A 23,249-nucleotide genomic window follows, 5' to 3' on the forward strand; every position below is an offset into this window, starting at 1 on the left:
AGCAATTTTTTTGGCTAGTCCTGTGCATGGTACGGGATTTTGTTAGTATCGTTAATTTGTCTAGGGAGAAAAGACATCAACAATTATTCTTCACTTTCTTGTCTCTCTCTCTTATTATAATTTGTAATCCCTTGAATAGAGGAATTATTGTAAAATTTTACCAACATGGAACCAAAGATAGGCCTTGTTTGGATAGTAAAAGTATTTTATCTCATCTCATCTCATCATTACAATTTTTTAAAATTCTTATATAAAATATAATAAATAATTCAATTTTTTAAAAATTTTAAATAATAATAATATTAAAAAAATAATATTATAAAAATATTTTATTCAACTTTCAACTTTCATTTTAACTCATTATCTAAACAGCACCTTATAATTGCAGAGTGAGAGTTTTTTAAATCCTACATTTTCTTTCACGATAAATAAAAGGTGAGGCCTAATCCTTCTCACTAACCCATTATTTAAAAACAACACAAAAATAACTGAGGTGGCCGTAGGCTTTGTGGGAGAAGGTTGTGATCATGGATGGCTTCAAAATCGACGCAAATCTAACAGGTTAGAGTGGGTTAGTGATCTTCGCTCTAGCATTCATTCATCCTTGTATAGGGGCTTGGGAGTGAGGAGATCAAGAAGTGATGAAACAAAGAAGTTTTAAAAGGAATAGAGATTGTACAGCGGGTATTCGATAAAATGCCTAAAAAACAGCACAAACTTTCATTTCTATCTTTTGTATTTGTACTCCACTTCGCAAAACATTTTCTCAACATATTTATACAGACTTTAGAAAGAGAAAACAAATCACAATTCTTTGATCACACGATTCACATCATCCATTTGGTTATGCAAGAATATTCTCAAGCTAGGACATATGTAATGCTATGATTTGTGTTTGTACGACTCTTTTCTAGAAGCTTCAAATTTTGGTATCTCCTTTGGTTGTTGCACCATCTTCTGTGAGCATTCTTTTGGCGTAACTTCTACTTGAGGAATGGCTGCCTTAATAGCTTCCCATGAATCAAGCGGTACCGAAGAGATGGTGAGGCTTGATCGAAGTAAATTAAAGCAAGCAGTAGAAAAAGGCTTTGTGAATATGTCAACAAGTTGATCTTTGCTTGACACAAATGAAACTCTAAGAGCTTTTGTAGCCACACGATGTCGCACAAAATGATAGTTAAGTTCAGCATGTTTAGTACAAGAATGTAAAATAGGGTTTACATATAAGTAAGTCGCACTATGATTATCACACCAAAGTGTAGGTGGATCAGGCAAAAAAATACCAAGTTCACCAAAGTAATGATTGTAACCAAAGTAATTCACATGTGGTGTTAGCAACTGCCTTGTACTCAACTTTAGTGGAAGATTTTGCAATCGTGGGTTGCTTCTTAGACCCCTAAAAGACAAGATGTGATCCAAAATAAACACAGAATATGCCGGTGGATTTGCGATCTTTAGGGTAACCAGCCTAGTAAGCATTAGAGAAGGCAGACAGAGAGAAAGAAAAGAAACAGAGAAATGAAGACCAAAGTGTGAAATGAGCCGCAAGAACCAGAGAATACGTTTAACAGCTTGCCAATGAGGAATTCGAGGACAATGCATAAATTGACAAACTTTATTAACAACAAAGGATATATCTGGTCGTGTAAAATCAAGATACTGCAAACTCCCAATAATGCTATTGTAAGGTTGAGGATCCTCAAATGAGGAACCATCTAAAGCAGTGAGCTTGGCAGATGATGACATGGGAGTGGAAACTAACTTAAAGTTATGCATTTTAGTGCGTTTAAGTAAATCAGATATGTATTTAGACTGAGACATGAACAAACCATGAGAGTTTCTATGAATTTCAATCTCTAAAAAGTAGTGTAACGAGCCTAAATCCTTAACTAGAAATGAAACACAAAAAGCAACAAGAAAATTAGATATAAATGAAGTACTAGAACTGGTAACTATAATGTCATCTACATAGATCAAAACATAGATAGAATCAGTGGATTTGCAAAAAATAAACAAAGATGAATCAGACTTGGAAGCATAAAAACCAAGGGACAAAAGTTTATTGCTTAATTTAGAGAACCAAGCCAGAGGGACTTGTTTAAGGCCATAAATCGATTTACGCAACTTACAAACATGTGTAGGGTAATCGGAATTTGCAAACCCTGGTGGCTGGTGCATGTAGACATCCTCCTCCAAGTCACCGTGTAGGAAAGTATTCTAAACGTCCAACTAATGCAGCGGCTAGCCAGAGGAGACGACAATGGAAAGAAGAAGTCGGATTGTAACAAGTTTAAAAATTAGGCTATATAGGTTTTGGTGAAATCAACCCCAGCTTGCTGATGAAACCCTTTGGCGACAATGTGGGCCTTGCGACGCTCAAGGGAACCATCAGCATGCCGCTTGGTCTTGAGGACCCACTTGGACCCGAGAATGTTAAATTTAGAGGAGTATGGAATCAAATCCCAGATCTGGTTATGGAGAAGGTCTTCGAATTTGGAAGCCATGGCAGCTCTCCATTCGAGATATTTGGAAGCCTTAGTGAAAGAAGTGAGTTCTTTTGGTATGGAGGATGAAATCGAAGTAGTGCGATGGAGAGATGGTTTTTGTGGTGGCCAGGGGACAGTTCCATCAGAGCGGAGAGAAAAGGACGGTGGATATTGTGTTTGAAACATGTGACCATAGGATGGATGGGAGGTTGTTGAGGTTGTAGAGAGGAGATGGACGAAGGGGTGGGTTGCGGCATAGAAGGATTATCGTGTGAGGAAGATGACCTAGCAAAATAGGTTATTTGAGTTGGGTTGGGTGTGTTGCTGTGGTTGGGCCGAATTTGTGGATGCGTGAGATGAAGTGGGCTGGGGTGTGGAGAGAAGCCCAGGAGAAGAATTTGCGGGAGTAGGGTCTAGATGAAAGATAGAGGTGGGATTTAATGGAGAGTTAGAGTGCGGAAATGAGGGAAAAGGCCCACGGGCTTGTGGATTTAAAGGAGCCAAGTTAGTGGATTGAGAGAATTGGACTATAGAGAATGGGAAAACAATTTCTTGAAATTGTACACCACGTGAAACATAAGTCTGTTCCATAGGAAGATGAAGACAGAGGTACCCGTTATGATCTGGGCTATAGCCCATGAAGCACATGGTTTAGACTGAAAATCCAACTTGTGACGATTGAATGGTCACAAATTGGGCCAACATTGGCATTTAAAGGTACAGAGAAATTTGTAATCTAGAAGATGAAGAAAAAATGTTTAAAAATGGGACTTGTGATTAAGAACTGGTGTAAGCATTCGGTTTATAAGAAAGACAGAAGTCAAAAAAGTCTCGGCCCAATATTTTTGTGGGACAAAAGCATGGGTTAAGAGAGAAAGCCTTGTCTCCACAATATGTCGATGTCGTCATTCAACGGTGTCGTTTTGGGCATGTGAGTAAGGACATGTCACATGGTGATTAATACCAGTGGATTGAAAAATTTTATGGAGTGGTTGGAATTTCCCACCCCAGTAGGTTTGAACCGAAGCAACATTGAAAGAGAAAAAATTATGAACAAATTTTAGAAAGGCATAATAGAAACATCTGATTTGGATTGAAGAGGAAACAACCAAATATACTTAGAAAAATCAACTATAGATAAGTAAAAACGACAATCAGTGGAGGAAAGCACAGGCGTCGGTCCCTAAACATCAAGAAATAAAATATTAAAAAGCTTGCTTGACCGAGATGAAGAAGAGGGATGAGGTAGAGAGTGGGACTTTGCTTGAGGACATGTAGAGCAGGGAGCAATTCGGCCACTGTTTGTAACAGGAAGCTGAAATTTATCGATTGTGAAGGTAGTGGGTGCGAGTATTTGGATGGCCAAGGTGGGAGTGCCAAATTTGTACGGATGTATGTTCACCGATCAAAGCTTGAGGTGAAGACCTAGAAACCATAGGAGTCGGCACAGCTGAAACATTAGTTGGCAATTCATAAAGCTCATTCCTAGCGTTGCCCCGAATAAGAGTTGTCTGGGTGTGCAAATCCTTCGCAAAGAAAAAATTAGAGTGAAATTCAAAGAAAATGGAATTATCAATACATAATTGACAGACAGAAAGTAAATTGCGAGTAATAGAAGGAACATGAAGGAATTTGTGAAGAAGAAATTTGCCAGGGGAGAATGCAATTGGGCAGATCCAATGTTTTGTATAGTGAGAGTTGATCCATCTCCAATACTGACTTGGTCGGATCCCTGATAAGAAGCATAATCCAAATTAAAATTTGCAAAATCAGCGGTGAAATGGTTTGTTGTAGCTGTGGCTGGGAACCAAACACTGAATTAGAACCAATGGAGGGCACATATGTGTAATAAGCCGCGAGAGAATGAGGTGTTGGGACTTGATAAGCCTGATTAAATCTATGATAGCAAGCATAGCAAGCTATGGCCGTGTGACCAGGTTTTTGACAAACCTGGCACACTGGTCGACTAGCTAGTTGATTGGAAAATTGAGAGGAGCCTCCTCTGCTAGCTCCACAGCCTCGTCTGCCACGATAGAAGTGTCCCTTCCTCTGCCCGAAGGAGGACTTGGAATGGCTTGCCGAGTAGTAATATGTGCTACAAGTTGGCTACCTAAAAGAAGAGTGTTAGTTTAATGTGCAAGTCTAGACTCATGATTTAGGAGATAACTAAACACTTGTGGTGTTGAAAGAGGGTCGAGCCGAGTGGTTATAGAAGTGACTAGGGATTCATAGTCATTGTCAAGGCCATCAAGTAAGTAAATGATGAATTCAGAGGATGAAAGGGGTTGGCCAGCAGCTCCAAGAGTCGCAGCAAGGGAGGTGGTTTATGAAAATATTCAGTGATTGAGTCAGACCCATTCTTCAAGGTAGCTAACTGGAATTGTATTTGCATGATATGGGCAGAGCTTTGAGCAGAAAATAGACTTTGTAGGGTGGTCCAAACCTCATGAGAGGTGGAGCAATTCAGAACCTGAGCAAGGATGGTATTGGAGAGGGAGGCATTTATAGCTGAGATAAAAAGCTGATCTTGCAAGACCCAGTGAGTGTAATTGGTCGGTGGGAGGAGGCATTTTAATAGAGCCATCGACAAAGCCAAACAACCGGTGACCTTTAAGAAATGGTACGATCTATGCTTTCCTCAAGAGGTAATTATCAATTGTGATGAAATGTGTAGAAGAATTGATGATAGTTGGGTTGATGGTGGGTGGGTGAGAAGAAGTGGAAATTTCTGAAGATTCTGGGTTGGCCATGGTATTCTGTGGTGAGGAAGATGGATGTTAGTCCTGTTGTAGCTCTGGTACCATGATGAAACAAAGAAGTTTTAAAAGGAATAGAGAATGCACATCGAGTATTCAATAAAATGCCTCAAAACAGCACAAGCTTTCATTTCTATTTTTCTGTATTTGTACTCCACTCTGCACAACCTTTTTCTCAACATATTTATACAGACTTTAGAAAGAGAAAACAAATCACAATACTTTGATCACACGGTTCACATCATCCATTCAGTTATGCAAGAATATTTTAGAGCTAGGACAGATGTAATGCTATGATTTGTGCTTGCAAGATTCTTTTCTAGAAGCTTCAAATTCGGGTATCTCTTCTGATTGTTGCATATCTTCTGTGAGCATTCTTTTAGCGTAACTTCTACTTGAAGAATGGTTGCCTTAATACGAAGAAGCTGGCAATTGCAGGTCTTCTTTCGTGGGTGGGCTATTCTGGCAGTGCTATCTTTGTATGTAACATGTTGGAATCAAGCTATGTAGGGGTGGTTTTCACATAGGGATGGGTGTATGAGCCTGTTGTAAAGCTCTTCCAATATGTTTAATTCGTTAGATTTAAAAATATTAGGCAAACATAAATCTAACAAATTAAACAGATTGGAAGAGTCTTATCTATATAGTCTTATCATAGAAAAAGCTGGCATACTCTATGATTTAAATCTATATAGTCTTATCATTTTCTAATATTAAATATGTGAGTGTATGAATTTTTTAAATAATATTAAATATTAATAAATTTAATAAGAGTCACTTTTTATGAATCCTAATCCAAAATTGATCATCTATTGTGTTATAAATTTCTTACTCATTACTATTATCATAGTATAGTTAGTTGTAAAAAGTTACACATCTATTCCAATTGGTCAACGCCTAAACGCAACAAATGGGAAATTCAGTTCCACATATTTCTCGGATTTGAAATCTCGATTGTTTTAATTTTATTTTTTAATGTCTATCCCGTACAATTAATATTTGAAATTATTTTTCCTTTTTATTTTTATTTTTTCAGAAGAAAAGCTGTCTCACTGCAAAATACATTTGCCTGTCACGATATTTACGGAATTTGTCTACCATTATAATAAATATATATATATATATATATATATATATCTACGATTCTACGGTACTTTCCAATAATTTTCTTGGAGATGGTTTCTCCCGTTTGTACTGTTGCACATGGCTGATGGCTGTCAACTTTCCAAACATCTCTCTCTCTCTCTCTCTCTCTCTCCACTTGCAAACATATCACGAGGAGCAATTGCTGAAAAGCATCTCCCATTCTCTGAGGCCAGCATTTGAACGGGACTCATGTATTTGATTCCCCTTTTTAACTCATTTCACTAGCTAGCATGCACGAGCTGATACATGGCGTTCTTACCATTTTTAGAGCCTAGTAGCTTTCACCAGATGGCTATCTTTTTGCTCTGATCCTATTCTGTCCAATTGTATCCATGACCTGAACATTAGTGATCATTGTCGAACATCTGAACTACCCAAAACATGAAAATAAAAACTCAACCAAAACTACAAGGAAGAAGAAATAGAAAGGCTTCTAAAACGTCATGCATCCTCTATGAATTTATATGTAAATATATATATATATATATATATTAACCTTTCGAACCAACGAAAAGAAGGAAAAAAAATCCATCAAAAACAACAGAAGAAAAGCATGCAAAACAGGTAACTTTTGATCATTAATTAATTAGCTGGTACTGGGCAGCACTAGTCTTGGACAAGGGGTACTTGTTCTTGGGTTGACCACAAACCTCGAAGAGAAGGAGCAAAAGCGATGGTAATCTTCATCCAAAAAGCAGCTCCCACTCCCGCTGGTGTCAAAGTTAAGAGAATAGCTCAATGGATCGTACCGGCACTGAAATGAACTCAGACGTCTCGTGGAACGTACACTTCTGCGCCTATGTCTCCTTAGTTTCCTTACCAGTTTGGTAAGGCAGTAACAATGCGACGGCGGCGAGACATCGCTGCTAGCTTGGCAAGTAGTTGACACCGCGGCGTTGTTGGTGGAGGCGGTGGCGCAGCCGGTTTCACTTCCACTTTTTGCGGCGGCATTGCTCTTTGGCCACCAAAGGAGCCACATCATTTGTGTCATATCTCTCTCTCTAGATGTATGCTGGTGTAAGTAATTTCTTAAAAGGAGTGGGACAATTTGCGAGTGTGTTTCGAGTTTCTTTGAGGGTACTTATATAGGAAAGGAGAAGTACTCTTATTTAAACACTTTTTCATTAACTAGATTTTTAATTCAAATGAAGTAGTTAGTAGTCTTATGGATTAAAAGATGTATACAAAAAATATATAATATTATATGAGAAGTGATATGGTCCTAAAAAGATATCATAAAAATAAATTCTTAAACTGATATGATTTTATATGATATGTTAGATTTAATTTATAATAAAAATAATTTTACAATCTAACGTATCACATCAAACTACGTCAGTTTATAGATTTACTTTTATGAAATTTCTTTGTGATTAAAACATTTCGCACTACATCTCAAGCTTATTGAGATTCTTTTAAAATGAGCAATGATATACACAGTCGTAAAGTGTGTAAGTGTTGCACAATCGCTTTGAAAAAGAGAGATCCACAATTAAAAAAATAATTTATTTCATTTGAATTCTGTATTTATTCACTTTTTAAAAGAAATTACGCGATACTTGCACTCTACGACTGAAAATATTATTTTTCGACCTTCATAGCGAGAAAGAACCATCAAGCTCATGGCTTTATGATATACCCTGCTTTTCATTATGTTTGTACTAATACTCTAGCATATTTCCCTAATAGAATGCTTGCTTAGAAAAACAAACGAACAACAAATTAAAGATTTAATGGGTAAAAAAGTTACATGCAAATAATGTCCTCTGCATGTGGATAGATAGCCGGGGGTATAACATTCTACGTGGAATATTGTTTGGATTTTAACCTTTGACATGTTTATTTGCGTAAGGATTAAATTTTGAGAATCTGAGATTTATCATGCTCAATCTCCAATATGTGAAATCACCATTTATTCTAAAAATTTAAACTGATGAGAAGATGTAGATTTAATCATTTATATGTGTCTTAACATTGATTCATTCACGTCTGGGTCAGATTCCACTTCAATGAGTAAACCTAACATATTAAATATTTAATTAAATGTGATAGAGTGTAGAGTTAGGCCGATTCAAATTCAAGACATCTACTCTGGTGCCAATTATTTCACACGATATTCTAAGTTAATGTACGGCTCCCAAATTGAAACCAAGCGTCGACCCCCTTGATCTTTGGGTAAGGTGCATTGCATGGACTTACTCGTAATAAGATGCAAAGATCTCCCTCTTTTGAAAAATTAGAAAGAAAATTCATCAAGTGCAAGTGCATGTAAATTGTTTTGTTGATTTTTTTTTTATATATAATTTTAAAAAAATTAAATAATTAATTCAAATATTAGTTTATAATCAATCTTTTATTAACTATTACATATAGCCTATAGTATAGACACCGGAATAAACAGTATTGAAATCTTAGAGTTATAGATTTCGGGCCAAGACTTCGATGCCCAATCAGTGTAGGCCTAGGATTATGGCTGTAATTGAGTCGAGCCAAGCTATTCTTTGGCTTTGTTGAGTTCGGCTCGATTCAAAATATTCGAGCTCAATTGTTTATTTTTTGAATAAAATTTAATAATTAATAAATTAAATAGATAAAAACATATTAAATTTAATATTAAATTTGTACAAGTAACAAGTAGAACCTCTATTGAATTATAAGATTTTAAAAATTTATAGATAATTAATATCTAACTAGTTGATATTAATTTATCCATAATAACAATATATTATATGCCACAAAAATTATTAATATATACACATAATATGATAATATATATCTATTTCATATATGGTTCACGCATATTAGTATATGAAATTATTTAATTTTATCGACTAATTATTATACAAATTATAAAATATAACTATAAAGTATATTCAATATATAGATATAAGTAATTAGGTTACATATTATATATTTAATTACAAAAATGTTATGCTTATAGTATTAGCTAATACATATATATACATAGATGTATGTATATATTTATCAATATATGAATAAACTTTAATCGAGTTGAGTTTTATCAGGTACGTATCATTTACTAATTGAGCTAGTATCTGCTTTTGCAGATGAGCTTTTTTTTTCACGAGTCAAGTTCAATTCGAATTTAACCGGACGAGTATCGAGCATGCTATCGAATAAATTGATTCATTTACAACTCTACTTTGATAAAAATGATGAAAGCCGGTGGACTGATCCGTGGGAAGAAAATATTGGTATTATTCTATCTTTTATATATATATAGATTTTCTGCATTGAAAACCGTAACAAAAAATTATTAAATGATTTTAAAAAAAAATTAATGGGATGCATGAAACTTTAAAAATATTATCCCTTAATATTACATGAACATATAAAAAAAATTGTCAGACATGAATGAAAATATGTGGATAATTCAAGATTCACTGAGGGGAAATTTTATATTATAATCTATCTAAGATAAATAATATTTAAAGTTCTAGGATTTGCAAGTCTCACATATTTCATTTGAAGATGATGGATAAATATGAGACACCACATGATCATGAAATGGCGGATCCACTTTTTTCAGAGGGAGTAAATGAAACTTGCTCATCCAAAAACTGTAGCATTATTCTTTTATCTCAACTAATCTATGGAATTATAATTAAGTTATGAGAACATATCTAAATAGTCTATTAAATGGTATAGTTAGTTTGTTTTTATATATAATTGGATGGATGCATATTAATTATATGATTCCAATCATTGACTATTATTTTCAATATATAGTACATGATCAGATCAACTAAGCATATATATATATATATATATAAACTTCAGAGAATCTCGTTATTCTTTATTTATAAAAATAATAATTAATACACAATTAATCATGCATATATATATATATAATTTTTATTTTTATTTTTCTGGAGGTGGTGCTGAGGATATGATCCATACATATATATCGAGGAAACAAAAAAGTTGCAGGCCAGGATTGAAGAAGACAGAAATGGCATGCAGGTCAATCCTGTGTGGGAGACAATTAAAGATACGTTTACTGAGCTATCACGTGGTGGCCAGAGCTATCTATATTATATATATGTTCTGCAGATCAAGAAAAAAGAGACACTGTTGCATGGTCGTATAGCACATGCAATGCATGGTTGAAGGGGAGCTAGCTACCTCTGTGATCTGCATGTATCAGTGATTCAGAGAAGACCTCTGGGGTGTGTGTGTGTGTAAATGCAAGCCCGCAAGCTAGGTACATTCACTTGCAGACATGAAATCAGTCGTTTACTTTTATTCCTTTTTCAGATCGTGTCGTATTGCTATATATTTAGGTCATTAGTCTTGACTCTTCACCCATGTATTTTTGTGTCAAACTATGCCCTCTCGTAACCATGATATAGATCTACTTTACAATAACATTCACAGAAGAATCTTCACTGAACAAATAAATTTTTTTTTCAAACATTTTTTTAAACTCCTTAAATATTTAAAAAAAATAAAAAATAAAAACTCATTAACAAATACCTAACTATTAAATTAAAAAAAAAATCAAATCGGTGAGGATTCTCAATGAATTTTTAATAATCTAAATATTATTTTAAAAATAATTTTATAATCTAACATATTATATCAAATTATATTATTTTATAAATTTATTTTTATATAATCAGTTCCTAACGTATTTCTCGACTTGTGATCGTCAATGCATCGAATACGGAGTTCTGAAAAATGCACACTGGAGCTTCCTATCCATACCCATAAAAAGGTCAAAAGGCCAAGTGCTAGTACTTCTTGTTCGTTCTATTATCATAGTTTTAGCAATTTTTTACCTTTGTCGGATTGTTTTTTTTTTTTTTTTTTGGGGGGGTCAGGTCAATTTGATATTGGGGACTTGATGTTGGTATACTGTTATTTTTGTTTGTCGGTTGACTGGTTTGACTGTTCAGCATCAGTACACCCTCTGATTAATCAAGACATTTTAATTGATAAGGTAGGACATACTAAAAGGTAGGACATATGTAGTTACCTTAGGAATTCAATTGTCTAAGTATATTGGTCGTAGCAATCATATCATTCATCATTTTTCTCTGTACTCAATATGAAATAATACAATTTCTACGGCTTAACATTTTAGAAAATTTTTAATGCCTTCTCTAGACTATTTCTGAAAGAAAATGTTCTCGTTATAAAGAGATTTTGTAGAAATAAATTTATAAATTCATACAATTTTTTTTTTATAATTTTATAAAATCACGTCAATTTATAAATTTATTTTATAAAAAAAATTTTATAATATCCACGCTTCTTTATTTCAATTGTGACTCTTTAAAATCATTATAAAGATTCAACGAACAATTCTATATGTTATAACTTTTATGAATTCTATTAAAAAGACTGCAACCATCGTTATCTCACCTATATGTAAATAAATAAAAGCCATTGAATTCTTTTTTAAATTGGAAAAAAACAATTTCCAGTAACATTAACTTTAGAGAAGAAATATCAATCCACGGTTTCCATTAAGGGGTAAAAATCGATGGGATTGGCGCGATTTCGGTGCCAAATCGACGTCGCACCGAAGTTGTTGGGTGATACTTAGAACCGGTCGATTGGGGGAGAGAAAATTGATAGTGTCGGTCTCGATGTGCAACGGTGCAATTCTTCAATCTGTCATCAGCATCTCTATGACGGAGGAGTGAAACCACGTTGTTGTCTACCATGAGTCTAGGAAGAAGAGTTGCAGAGAAAAAAACGGTGTAGTGAGGAAGAAGAAGACGGCGAAGAAGAAGAAATGGGGGTGTTTATTAATCCCATTTTGAAATAGCGCCATTCCTTCCCTTTTTTTTTTTTTTTCCAAACCCTAAAACGACGTTGTTTTTGTATAAGTATAATTTTTTTTTTAAAAAAAAAAAAAGAAAATCGATGTCGGCCGATTCAACAGTTTATCCTTGGTTCAAACAGGAGCTGAATCGGTCGATATCAATTTTGATAAAATACTAGCGCCCGCCGACCAGTTCCTTACCGATTTTGATCGATTCCTTGATTCAGCGACCAGTCTGAGTCGGGACCAGCCTATTTTGCCAATTTTTGTACAACCCTAGTTTCCATTATATGAATGTATCCCAAATTACCACTCTATTATAGTATGGTATAGGGGTGATAATATATAATACGATTCGTAAATTTAACATGAATATGATACGAAATTAGTGGGTTTGAATTTGATATTAATGAGTTCGAGTCAAAATTGGTTGACCTAGTAAGACACGATTTATAAACGGTTCAACCTGTTTTAATCCGTTTAAATTTTATTTCAAAATCACAATTTTATTATTGTTAAATTGTAATATTGATATTTCTCAAGATGTTTATATTTTTATTGTTGGGATTGTAATTATGGACTTATACTCATATTTGTTATTGTAAGATTTGTAATATTGATTTTATTATATATTAAAATTTAAAAAATATTAATATTTTTTGTTATTAGGTAGTCTTATTTTTTTAAAGATATCATGGCTACTAATAAATATAGATTTTAATTTTTATATAAAATTATATTAATCAGGTCAAATGAGTTATACATATTAATTCAACTCATTTACATGAAATAAGTTTAAATGAATCGTGTTGTGTTGTCTTATTTTTAATTAATTATTAAACGGATTAAAATAGGTGACATGACATGACTTGTTATCTAATATAAGTTGGGTTATAGTTTGAAAGTTTGACAAAATTAAAGGATTGGATTTGAGTTAAATCATAAAATTGAACTGTTCATAATTTAAAACGAGACGAACACACTACACAGTCCGGAAACACAAATGACCGCCCATAATCCGATATTTTTCCGACCCGGACATAAACTGGGCTCGATCTTCGGGCTATGGTTCGGGTTCCAAGTTTTCAACAAAAGGAGGAGCCACGTGGAGACCGGGGGGCGAGTATAGGCGAGTAAGGTAGATGCAGAATGCGAGTACGGGTTTGGTTTCCGAAGCCCTAAGATTGAAATCGAAGAACAAAAACTTGGTTACTCGCCATCTCCCAAAACTTCCAGCTCTCCCTCCCAATCAGTAGGATCAGATGATTCAGATTGCTCGCTAAAAATTCCTCTTTTATCCTCCTCTAATCCACCCGTAATTCTCTCATTCCCTCTCTTAACTCCTCTCAAATTTTTTAGTTCTAATTATAGAGATATTTTTTTGCAAGAAAAAAAAATTTCAAGCACACTTTTCTCTTCTGTTGTTACCTGTTAGCTCTGCCTCTATTCCGAAGTGACTGTAATTTTTGTTATAGATACTGTTCTGAGTCTTTCTTTTCTTATATGTTTTTGGTTAATTAGTTCTGAGAAGGGGGGATTTTTCCTTTTATGGGCATTCCTCTTCAATTGTCATCTTCTTTTGGCAATTACATGTTGCTTTGTGTGTTATTACTTTAGGAATTTATCATTTCTCGATTATTGTCTGAGAAGTGGGTATTTGGCATTTAATTATCTGGATATTCTTAGTTGTCTGCTAATTTTCACTAGTAGTCTTGGTATTGGACTTTATGGAAGCATAAATGGAATCTCCATTGTTGTGTTTACTGCCAAAGTTACTTGTTTTACATGGTGTTAGAAATTTATATACAATATGGTATTCTTTTTTGACGGGGGCTATTGGGTATTCGTTCTTTCCTTCTTGGAGTGCAGATTTTTTTAGTTTAAATTATATCATTTTCCTTACTGTTTTATGTCTTCTCCCTGTAATATCCTTACCGTTGAGGATTCTCCTCTCTTTGTCGGAGTTATTTGATTTTTGTAACTTAAGGCCCCGTTTGGATTGAGAAGTGATCTCAATTCATCTCATCATTACAACTTTTCTAAATTTCCACACAAAATATAATAAACAATTCAATTTTTTCAAATCTCAAAATAATAATAATATTAAAAAATAATATTCTATCAATATTTTATTCAATTCATCTAAAACCATCTCATATCATCTCATCTCTCAATCCAAACGGGGCCTAAATTGTAGCATTTTCCTTACCTCCCCCCCTCTCTCTCTGTAGTATCCTTAACGTGTACTAGGGCTTACATCCTTTCTGATATTCTAATACAATGTTTTACTTAATTATTTATAAAAGTAGTTTCCTTTTTGGTTTATTCTTTTAGGCAATAAATATCTTTGATTTTCAGATATATTCAGATTTTTGGTGGATCTTTTTGGTGCAGTGACCTCATTGTAGTGCTGTGATTCATATTTAGATGTCGTTGTTTGTGATGAAAATTGATATTTCGAAGTTCAAGTATTTTTATCAGGTTAGCACATCTGGTGCTGATTCTCTCCCTCTCTGGCTGGCTCTTTATATTTCCTAATTGATTGTGAAAAATTATTTTCATTCTTTACCCATATTTAGTTAATATTTTAATGGTGCTAGAAAAAAAGAAATTCCTACTTTATATGACAGTTCTCATATTTGATTTCGTTTGAATTACTTGTAAATTGTATTTGGAATTTTTAGGTCCCTTTGGTTTGCTCTCTAATTTACTTCTAACAGGTACACAGTTTTTTCTCTGCTTCTCAGGTACATATTTGAATGGTTGATTTCCAAAAGAAAATAGGAATAAGCATTTCTCAATGGGGATAGATCTTGAGCAGCCTTCGGGAGAATTACACAAGGAAGACAATAGGCCTAACGTGAATGTTAGTATGGTAGATGGTAGAAATGAAGGCTATGACAGAGATTGTTCAACCACTCCTAATGTTGCTGGAAATGATAAGGAAAATACAGGACCAAATGTAAATGGAAGAATATCAGATAGTAGAAAGAAGGGGCATGCTGGAGAGGGAATAAACTCGGATTCTTTCAAAATTTTAGAGCCTCATGATGCAATGGAATTTGAATCAAAGGAGGAAGCTTTTTCATTCTATAAAGACTATGCGAAGTCCGTGGGATTTGCTGCTATAATAAAGGCCAGCCGTCGATCCAGGATATCTGGAAAATTTATTGATGCAAAGTTTGCATGTACTAGATATGGAAGCAAGCGAGAACGTAAAACAGATGAAAGTGTGGAACCTGTTGTAAATGTAGACAGCACAATAAACGTTCCTGGAAAAAGAAGACGAGGTAGGATTAATCTATCTTGGACAAAAACAGATTGCAAGGCCTGCATGCATGTTAAGAGAAGGCAAGATGGTAGATGGATTATATGCAGTATCATAAAGGAGCATAACCATGAGATTTTCCCAGACCAAGCCTATTACTTTCGGGGTCATAGGAATTTAGATCTAGATTGTAGTAATGTTGATGCATTGCATGCTATCCGGGCGAGAACAAAAAAGATGTATGTTACAAAGTCGAGAGAATCTGGTGGCTATAAGAAAATTGACAAGCAGAAAGGTGGCGTCACCAAGCAATTAGATAGCGGAAAGCATTTGGCTTTAGAAGAAGGAGATGCCAAACTTATGCTCGACCATTTCATGAATATGCAAGATGAGAATCCTAACTTTTTTTATGCAATAGATCTAAATGAAGAGCAGCGTCTAAGAAATGTTTTTTGGGTTGATGCCAAAAGCAGGCTTGATTATGGCAGTTTTGGTGATGTAGTCTTTTTTGACACCACGCATATTAAGAATGAGAATAAATTGCCGCTGGCTCCCTTTATTGGTGTGAATCATCATTTTCAGTTCCTATTGCTTGGATCTGCATTATTGTCTGAAGAAACTAAATCAACATATGTTTGGTTAATGCATGTTTGGCTTAGATCAATGGGTGGACATGCTCCTAGAGTGATACTGACTGACCAAGACAAAGCTCTGAAAGAAGCTATTGCAGAGGTCTTTCCTGATACTCGTCATTGTTATTGTTTATGGCACATACTTAGCAAAATCCATGAGAAGCTCAGTTATGTAATTAGGCAACATGAGAATTTTATGTCTAAATTTAACAAATGCATTTTTAAGTCCTGGACTAACGAACAGTTTGAAAGGAGATGGGAAAAAATGGTTGAGAGATTCAATTTAAGAAATGACATATGGTTCCAGCAACTGTATGAAGATCGTCAACAGTGGGTACCTACATATATGAAGGACGTTTTTTTGGCTGGGATGTCTACAGCCCAACGTTTGGAAAGTATAAACTTTTTCTTTGACAAATACATGCCAAGGAAAACTACATTGAAGGAGTTCTTAGAACAGTATAAAGCAATTATAAGAGAGAAGTGTGAAGAGGAAGCAAAAGCAGATTTTGAAACTTGGCATAAACAGCCAGGGTTGAAATCTCCCTCGCCTTTTGGTAAACAGTTGGCAACTTTATACACACATGCGATATTTAAGAAGTTCCAAAATGAGGTTTTGGGAGTAGTTGCTTGCCATCCAAGAAAAGAAAGTGAAGATGGAGCAACCAAAACTTTTAGGGTTCAAGATTTTGAAGAGAATCAAGATTTTATTGTGGTGTGGAATGAAATAACTTCAGATGTATCTTGTTTATGCCACTTGTTTGAATTCAACGGTTTCCTTTGTAGGCATATAATGATTGTTCTGCAAATGTCTGGTGTACACAGAATTCCATCTCAGTATATATTGAAACGCTGGACTAAGGATGCAAAGAATAGAGAAACAACGGGAGAAGGTTCAGCTATTGTTGAGTCTAGAGTTCAACGCTACAATGACCTATGTCGACGGGCCTTTAAGTTGGGTGATGAAGGGTCTTTATCTCAAGAGAGTTACAATATTGCATTGAATGCACTAGAAGAAGCTTTGAGAAAGTGTGAGTGTGTAAATAACTCAATTCAGAGTGAAACAGTACCAAGCCCAATATCAACTCAAGGTCCTCAATGCCTTGGAGAGGTGAACCGAGGTAACATGACTAGCAAGACAAATAAAAAAAATTGTGCGTCTAAAAAACGACAGGTTAGTTATATTTTTGACAGTTATCATGCTAACTTTGCAACCTTATTCTGAAATTTGGTCAAATGGTTTTTTTTTGTTTGAGTAGACAGTTTCTGTAATTTCAGGTACATTCAGAGCCACAGGTCATATCAATTGGGGCCCATGACAGCTGGCAACAAATGGTTAGTAACGCTGTCTATAAAGAAATGTAGATTCTGCTATAATATTCCAGAAGAACATCTTGATGTGGGTTCCATACTTGTTGTAGGGACACTCAAATATACAAGCACCAGCCCTTGATTGTTCTTATGAATCACAAGAGAGCATGCAAGGGATGGTATGGTGTGGTTTAATAGCTAGCATTATGCATGGAGTAGGAATATGTTGTTTTTCAAGGCTTATCCTTCTCATTTGAATGTGACTTATCATGTGGAGTTTTTTTTCCTATATATTTATTGTAGGAACAATTCACCTCAAGGGCTGCAGCACTTGAGGGCTATTTTGGTACTCAGCAAATCATGCAAGGAATGGTAATATTTCCTCCTCTTCTTTATTTTTGTTTATTTTTTTGTATTTACCTTACTATAACCATTGAAATATGGAGTTCCAATCATGGAACCATTAGAAGTATTACCAACAATATAACTTATATGCTTGTGAATAACTTGTTTTTACCTATCTTTCCTTTTGGTAGGGACAATTAAACCCTGTAGGCCCAAGCCGTGATGACTATTATAGCAATCAACATAACATGCAAGGGCTGGTAAACAATTTTTTGACTAATCAATTTGTTGGATAATTGTTTTTTCTGTCGATAGATAAAATATCTAAACGGGATCATTTTTATTTATTTATTTAGGGACAACTGAACTCAATTGCACCTATCCATGATGCCCATTACCTAACACAACACAGGTTGCAAGGGATGGTATGCCATTTGATGATGCTTTGCTAAGAGTTGTAGTTTTGGAGGGTGATGTATAGGTCAAGGAAGTTACATATAATATGAAAGAGACAGAATATACCCTGAGAAGTTGGGGATCCTTGGATTAGTAGTATTGTTTGATTATTAAAACCTTGCAACTTATTAAAAAGGAGATTTCTACAGTATGGTCAAGTAATGATACTCTTTGCATGCTGGTAGGGGCAGTTGCATTTCAGACCACCGACTACTACAACTTGTTTTGACGTGCAGGATGGTTTGCAAGATATGGTACTTACACCATCACTATCAGTTCGGATTTCAAGCCTTTTGGTTTACATGGATTACTCACGATGCAGTTTTTTCTCCAGGACCAGTCGAGTGTGGGACCCACACAACTGCATGGCATGGCACCAAAACACGTTTATCCGAAACACTTTTCTCAATAGTTGCTTGATCATTGGCTTTCTGACAAAGGTGGGTTACATATTATCTTGTGTTGTGTGTGGATAACCATGCACCTGCTATCACTGAATGTTGTTAATCCCAAAGTTGTATATTTTGCTGTGGCAAAAGTTTTTCCTATTTTTCATAGATTTATTCTATAATATAGTTTTATGTCTTGTAGTCTTAAAATTTGTCAAACTTTTAATGATATCTCACAGGTGGAGACGAATTATCTCTTTGTAGAGTATCGATCAACTTGGTGGAACAAGCTTTTTTCTTTTCGGCTGGCATTTGACTTGGGTAGTTATAATTCTAGGTCTCTTTTGTAATTAGAGATTGACGGTTGTTAACTATTTCTCTGCATCAATACAATATAAAGCCTGAGAAATTCTGATCTGGATCTTCCTTCTGCAGTTGGAGCTATTTTGTTTTGAGAAATGACATTTACGGTCTTAAAAGTGTGCAAGCTCCGCACATTCCTTTTAAAAAAAGTGGATAAATATGGGATCTACATAAAAAAGTTAATTTTTTAATAGTAAATTTCACTCTTTTAAAAGGAGTACATGTGGTGCTTTCATTTTGTTTATATCTAGCATTACACATTTTGTATTATACATTTTGTTTTCCCACCATTTACCCCATCCTTCTGTATCATGTCCTTGTTTTATTTTCTTACTGTATGGTGCTTCCATTTTTCTCATATTCACTGCGTAGACTCTAATCCATGTTTGTTTGTAACTAATCAATGAAAGTTTTTGCGAGAGGAAGGTCTTGCAATGCCACCAATATTCAATGTTAATCAATGAATATTGGATTCTGCTAAGTTGGGTTGCTCCCAAACTATAAATTATTCTGGTTTTAAAAAGTTGAAATAGAGCTAGAAATACCTTAAAATCTTAATAAATTCGTAGTGGACACGAAGTCTGTTGTGTCTGAGATGAAGATCATCGAAGGACAAGAGGATAATTTAACTCGTTTCCCTCTCTTTTTTCACCTGTTTAGACGCGAAAACGTGACCAAATGAGGCAACAAATGAATTGGGTCACAGGGTCAGCAAAATACTTGCATTAAACCTACTCTTTCAACAGTTTTCGATGGATGGTTACGTATTGTATTTTCGTTAACAATTCTTTTATATACAGTCGTGATATACAACTGGCGTGTAGTTGTTGATGCCACGTTTGAACTTTATGTGGCAACCCAAAATATTTTTGAACTTTCGTTAACAATTCCTTGCTCTCAACCGTCAAACACTTCAATCCGCCTTCCATCTCCACAAACATAAAAGACCCATTAAGATTCATTTCCAAGCACTTTAAAAAATCCTCAGGCAAGCTTAAATACCACTACATTTCCTGGATAATCTTTAAAGGCAAAACTTTTCCGTTACTCATCATAATCAACCTCTTCAACCTATCCTTAAAATCATCCATGCATTTCTCAAAGACCTTTTTCTCCTCTTTATCACTCTCGATAGCTTCTGGGTCTGGGTCTGGGTCAGCCTGAACCAAGGTAAGTTATATTGGAGACCCGTATACTCCTAAAAATTGCTGGATATTGCCTCAAGAAACTCGCAACTTTTATGGGAACACCCCCCACTATAGTTCCCTCTTGGAGACTTGAGAGATTGGGATGCACCCATTAGGGTCTTCGACCATGCAATTCTTCAAAGAAACAATGGGCTTGAGTTGTATGGCCCATGGATGTGCTCAATTGAGTCATAGTACGAGTCTTTCTTCCACTTCATGTACATATCTACATAGTGGGATTTCTGGGTACGAATATAAGGAGGGTTTAGAGACTAGTGTAGGAAAAAAAAAGTTCAATTTTTTACACGAAGAGAGCAGCTTTTTAAGGATGAAGGGAAATGGGCTGGGTTAGGATTATTTCTCTTCCATTTTGTCTTTGAGGGAGAGAAACACAGAGAGGGAGGGAAATAAAAGGGAAATGGAGAGAGGTCTTGGCAGAATGGAAGGTCTTCATCTTCGAGGGAGAGAAATACAGAGAGGGGAGGGAAATGGAAGGAAATCAATTTTTCGAGAGAGAGAAACACAAGGAAGGGAAATGGAAGGAGGGAGAGTTAGATCTAGGGATATGTGGGGATATGCAAAGACAGGGAAACGGTGTCATTTTAATTTCTCCACGTCAGACGCGTTTGTCCCGCGCTTGCACCAGACGACTGCCTATAACTTTTTTCTTTCACTAAAACTGATGGTAATTTTTTCACGAATAGGTAAGTAGCACGTGTATTTCACCATTAGATTGGATACTATAAAAAAAAAAAAAAAAGGATTGTTGATGGTGTAGCCGACATATTCTCCCGGCCTCTTCTTCTTTTTGAGACCCACTATCGGGAGACTTTATCAGGCCGATAGCATTTTTGGAAAAAAAAAAAACACATCTTCTACATATAAATAAGAATATACATTTTTTATATATCTACACAATAGCATGTAAAAGTAAACGACGACTTGCATTTTATCCCTTAAATCATCATTTTTTTTTTTGTTTGCAATAGAATTATTAAACGTTGTAAAGTTTAATAACCAAAATTGCATAAAAGGATCATTTTTATTTTTATATTAAATGGATAAATTATAAGTTGTGTTTTTTTATAGGGGAAATGAGAATATGAAAACTTAGGACATACTTGATAAGTGGAAATTCATTTGTAATTTAAGAATTATTGAAATTTTTTTTATGTGTATTCTATGTTGAGTCTTATGAAAATAGGTTGGCATTCCTCATTTATTAGGATAAAAAAAAATCTTGAAGTATGTTTTGTATTAATGTTCATGAAAAGTTGTTTAATAAATTTTTATGAGAGCTTTTTGTTTGGGTTTTTATGAAAGTTTTGGTTTTTGTGAGTTTCTTTTCACAAAAATCTAAATAAATGATCGGATGGTTTTTTAATTAATAATTTCTTTTGTGTTTAAAATATGTTTGACTGAATTGACTATTAATTTTTTTAAAAGAAAATATTTGAAATCTTTAAAAACTAAATATACCCTTAATTTTCGACAATGCTTGAAAAAAAGTTTTGACTCAGTCAATTCAATCGATTAAATTGAATTATCGATTAAATTGAAGAGCAATGCTAGGTATAATTTTTAAATAGGGACTGCAATATAAGTCTAAGCTATTTTAATTTTAAAATTTTTTAAAATTACAAAATTATCCTTCTTAAAATGATGTTTTCTCTCATTTAATAATGTGCCTGCATATACAGTCCCCACTTGAAAACTATAAATAGAATTTCTCTAAATTGAATTGGTAAGAAATTGAACTGATTTTAGTGAGCTTTTTGAATCTTTTGTTAAATTACTACTGATTCTAGTCGATTTGAGATCGATTTGAAATTGTATTTTTTTCTATATTTTCTAACAACCGATTTTTTGTTAAAAAAAAAATCTATTATACAAAAATATGATAGAACAAAATATATATTAATTTTTTCATCATTCTATGTAATAAGAATTGCAGAATAAACGAAAGATAAACATGTAGTTTTTTATTTTCTTTGGTTAAACAAAAAAATTAGGAGATAAATGAGTATTTTTTATTAAATTTGTGATTGTACATAAAATACTATATTTGCCATATACTTATAATTTAATTATCTTTATCTTTTTTATATATGAGGCAAAAAAATGTGAATAATTGAGTTTATATATATAAATTATATATTTATAGACACAATTTATCATATCATATTTTATTGAAATTAATCAATAAATTTATATTTTATATATATTTTTTTGTACTTGATATAAAAAGATTGAATTGCATTATAGTTAATTGTTAGAGTGGTGCTATTCTGTCGGCTGAGTAGCACCATTCGGTGTTACCATTAGTTGTAAAATTTTTTATTTTTTTTCTATTCATATTTTTTAATATTTTTAAAAAATAAAAAAATACATTGATATATTTAAAATTAATTTTATCATCATTTAAAAAAAAAATCGAACGGATAATACTATTCTTTTCTCTCCATTTTACCGCTCAACTATATCGTTTTACTTTTTTAATTTTTTTTACTTAATAATTAAGAAATTATTTTTTAATAATATTTTGAATTTTTTTATTTTTTTAAAAATATTAAAAAATACATATATGAAAAGATAAAATAAATAAAATAAAATCTTATAACTAACAGTAGCTCTCAACGGTAACTGGGAGCGGTGAGTGTAGCAGCACTCTAATATAAAGAAATGATACTTGCAGTCGTGAGTGTGGAAGCGCCGTGCAATCGTTTTGAAAAAGTGAATAAATATGATATTCACATAAAAAAAATTAATTTTTTAATAATAAATCTTATCTTTTTTTAAAACGATTATACAACGTTTATATATTTTACAATTATATATAACATTATTCCTTGATATAATTGTTACCGAGCGGTAATACTTTTTATTAAAATAACTGTATCAATTTGTCATAAATCGTCCTATTCGATTGATTGATTGATTTTTCGAGTTATCTCGTGAAAAAAATTTGGGAATTGAATTGCTATGATTCCCAATTCGGGATTCAAAATATGTATTTTTTTTAATCATTATAAATATTTTTTAAAAAATAAAAAAATTATAATATTATATTAAAAACTATTTTTTTAATCCTTCTATTAAAAAAAAAAAAAATCCAT

The 23,249-nt window shown here is 33.7% G+C and overlaps 2 protein-coding genes across 5 annotated transcripts; one reads left to right on the forward strand and one right to left on the reverse strand.

The window, feature by feature from the left end:
* Positions 1–6,612: 6,612 nt before the first annotated feature.
* On the reverse strand, positions 6,613–7,415 carry LOC108985275. The gene is made up of 2 exons (XM_018957493.2): positions 7,039–7,415; positions 6,613–6,704 (listed from the first exon to the last, which is right to left on the reverse strand). Exons 1-2 carry the CDS (start codon positions 7,377–7,379, stop codon positions 6,653–6,655), a joined length of 393 nt encoding a protein of 130 aa, XP_018813038.1. The 5' UTR covers positions 7,380–7,415; the 3' UTR covers positions 6,613–6,652.
* A 5,923-nt stretch (positions 7,416–13,338) lies between these two features.
* LOC118348321 (protein FAR-RED IMPAIRED RESPONSE 1-like) lies at positions 13,339–19,004 on the forward strand. Of its 4 annotated transcripts, XM_035689846.1 has the most exons (11): positions 13,339–13,497; positions 14,577–14,663; positions 14,930–17,256; positions 17,361–17,417; positions 17,504–17,572; positions 17,697–17,765; positions 17,930–17,998; positions 18,095–18,163; positions 18,380–18,448; positions 18,529–18,634; positions 18,823–19,004. In XM_035689846.1, the coding sequence occupies exons 3-10, from the start codon at positions 14,983–14,985 to the stop codon at positions 18,604–18,606; spliced, it is 2,754 nt and encodes a 917-aa protein (XP_035545739.1). In that variant the 5' UTR covers positions 13,339–13,497; positions 14,577–14,663; positions 14,930–14,982; the 3' UTR covers positions 18,607–18,634; positions 18,823–19,004. The 4 variants fall into 4 exon arrangements, with proteins under 4 accessions (XP_035545739.1, XP_035545738.1, XP_035545740.1 ...); XM_035689845.1 differs by lacking the exon at positions 14,577–14,663; XM_035689847.1 differs by lacking the exon at positions 14,577–14,663 and having other exon boundaries at positions 18,386–18,448.
* Positions 19,005–23,249: the final 4,245 nt, after the last annotated feature.

This window comes from Juglans regia, chromosome 4 (genome assembly GCF_001411555.2).
Source record: "Juglans regia cultivar Chandler chromosome 4, Walnut 2.0, whole genome shotgun sequence".
NCBI lineage: Eukaryota > Viridiplantae > Streptophyta > Magnoliopsida > Fagales > Juglandaceae > Juglans > Juglans regia.

Excerpts from the sequence above, each read along its gene's own strand:
- LOC108985275 (XM_018957493.2), bottom strand. The coding sequence starts at position 7,379 with ATGACACAAATGATGTGGCTCCTTTGGTGGCCAAAGAGCAATGCCGCC. Across the intron at positions 6,705-7,038 it reads TTTTGCTCCTTCTCTTCGAG|AATAGGATCAGAGCAAAAAG; the intron begins GTTTGTGGTCAA and ends ACAATTGGACAG.
- LOC118348321 (XM_035689846.1), top strand. The coding sequence starts at position 14,983 with ATGGGGATAGATCTTGAGCAGCCTTCGGGAGAATTACACAAGGAAGAC. Across the intron at positions 17,999-18,094 it reads AACATAACATGCAAGGGCTG|GGACAACTGAACTCAATTGC; the intron begins GTAAACAATTTT and ends TTATTTATTTAG. Across the intron at positions 18,449-18,528 it reads AGGATGGTTTGCAAGATATG|GACCAGTCGAGTGTGGGACC; the intron begins GTACTTACACCA and ends TTTTTTCTCCAG.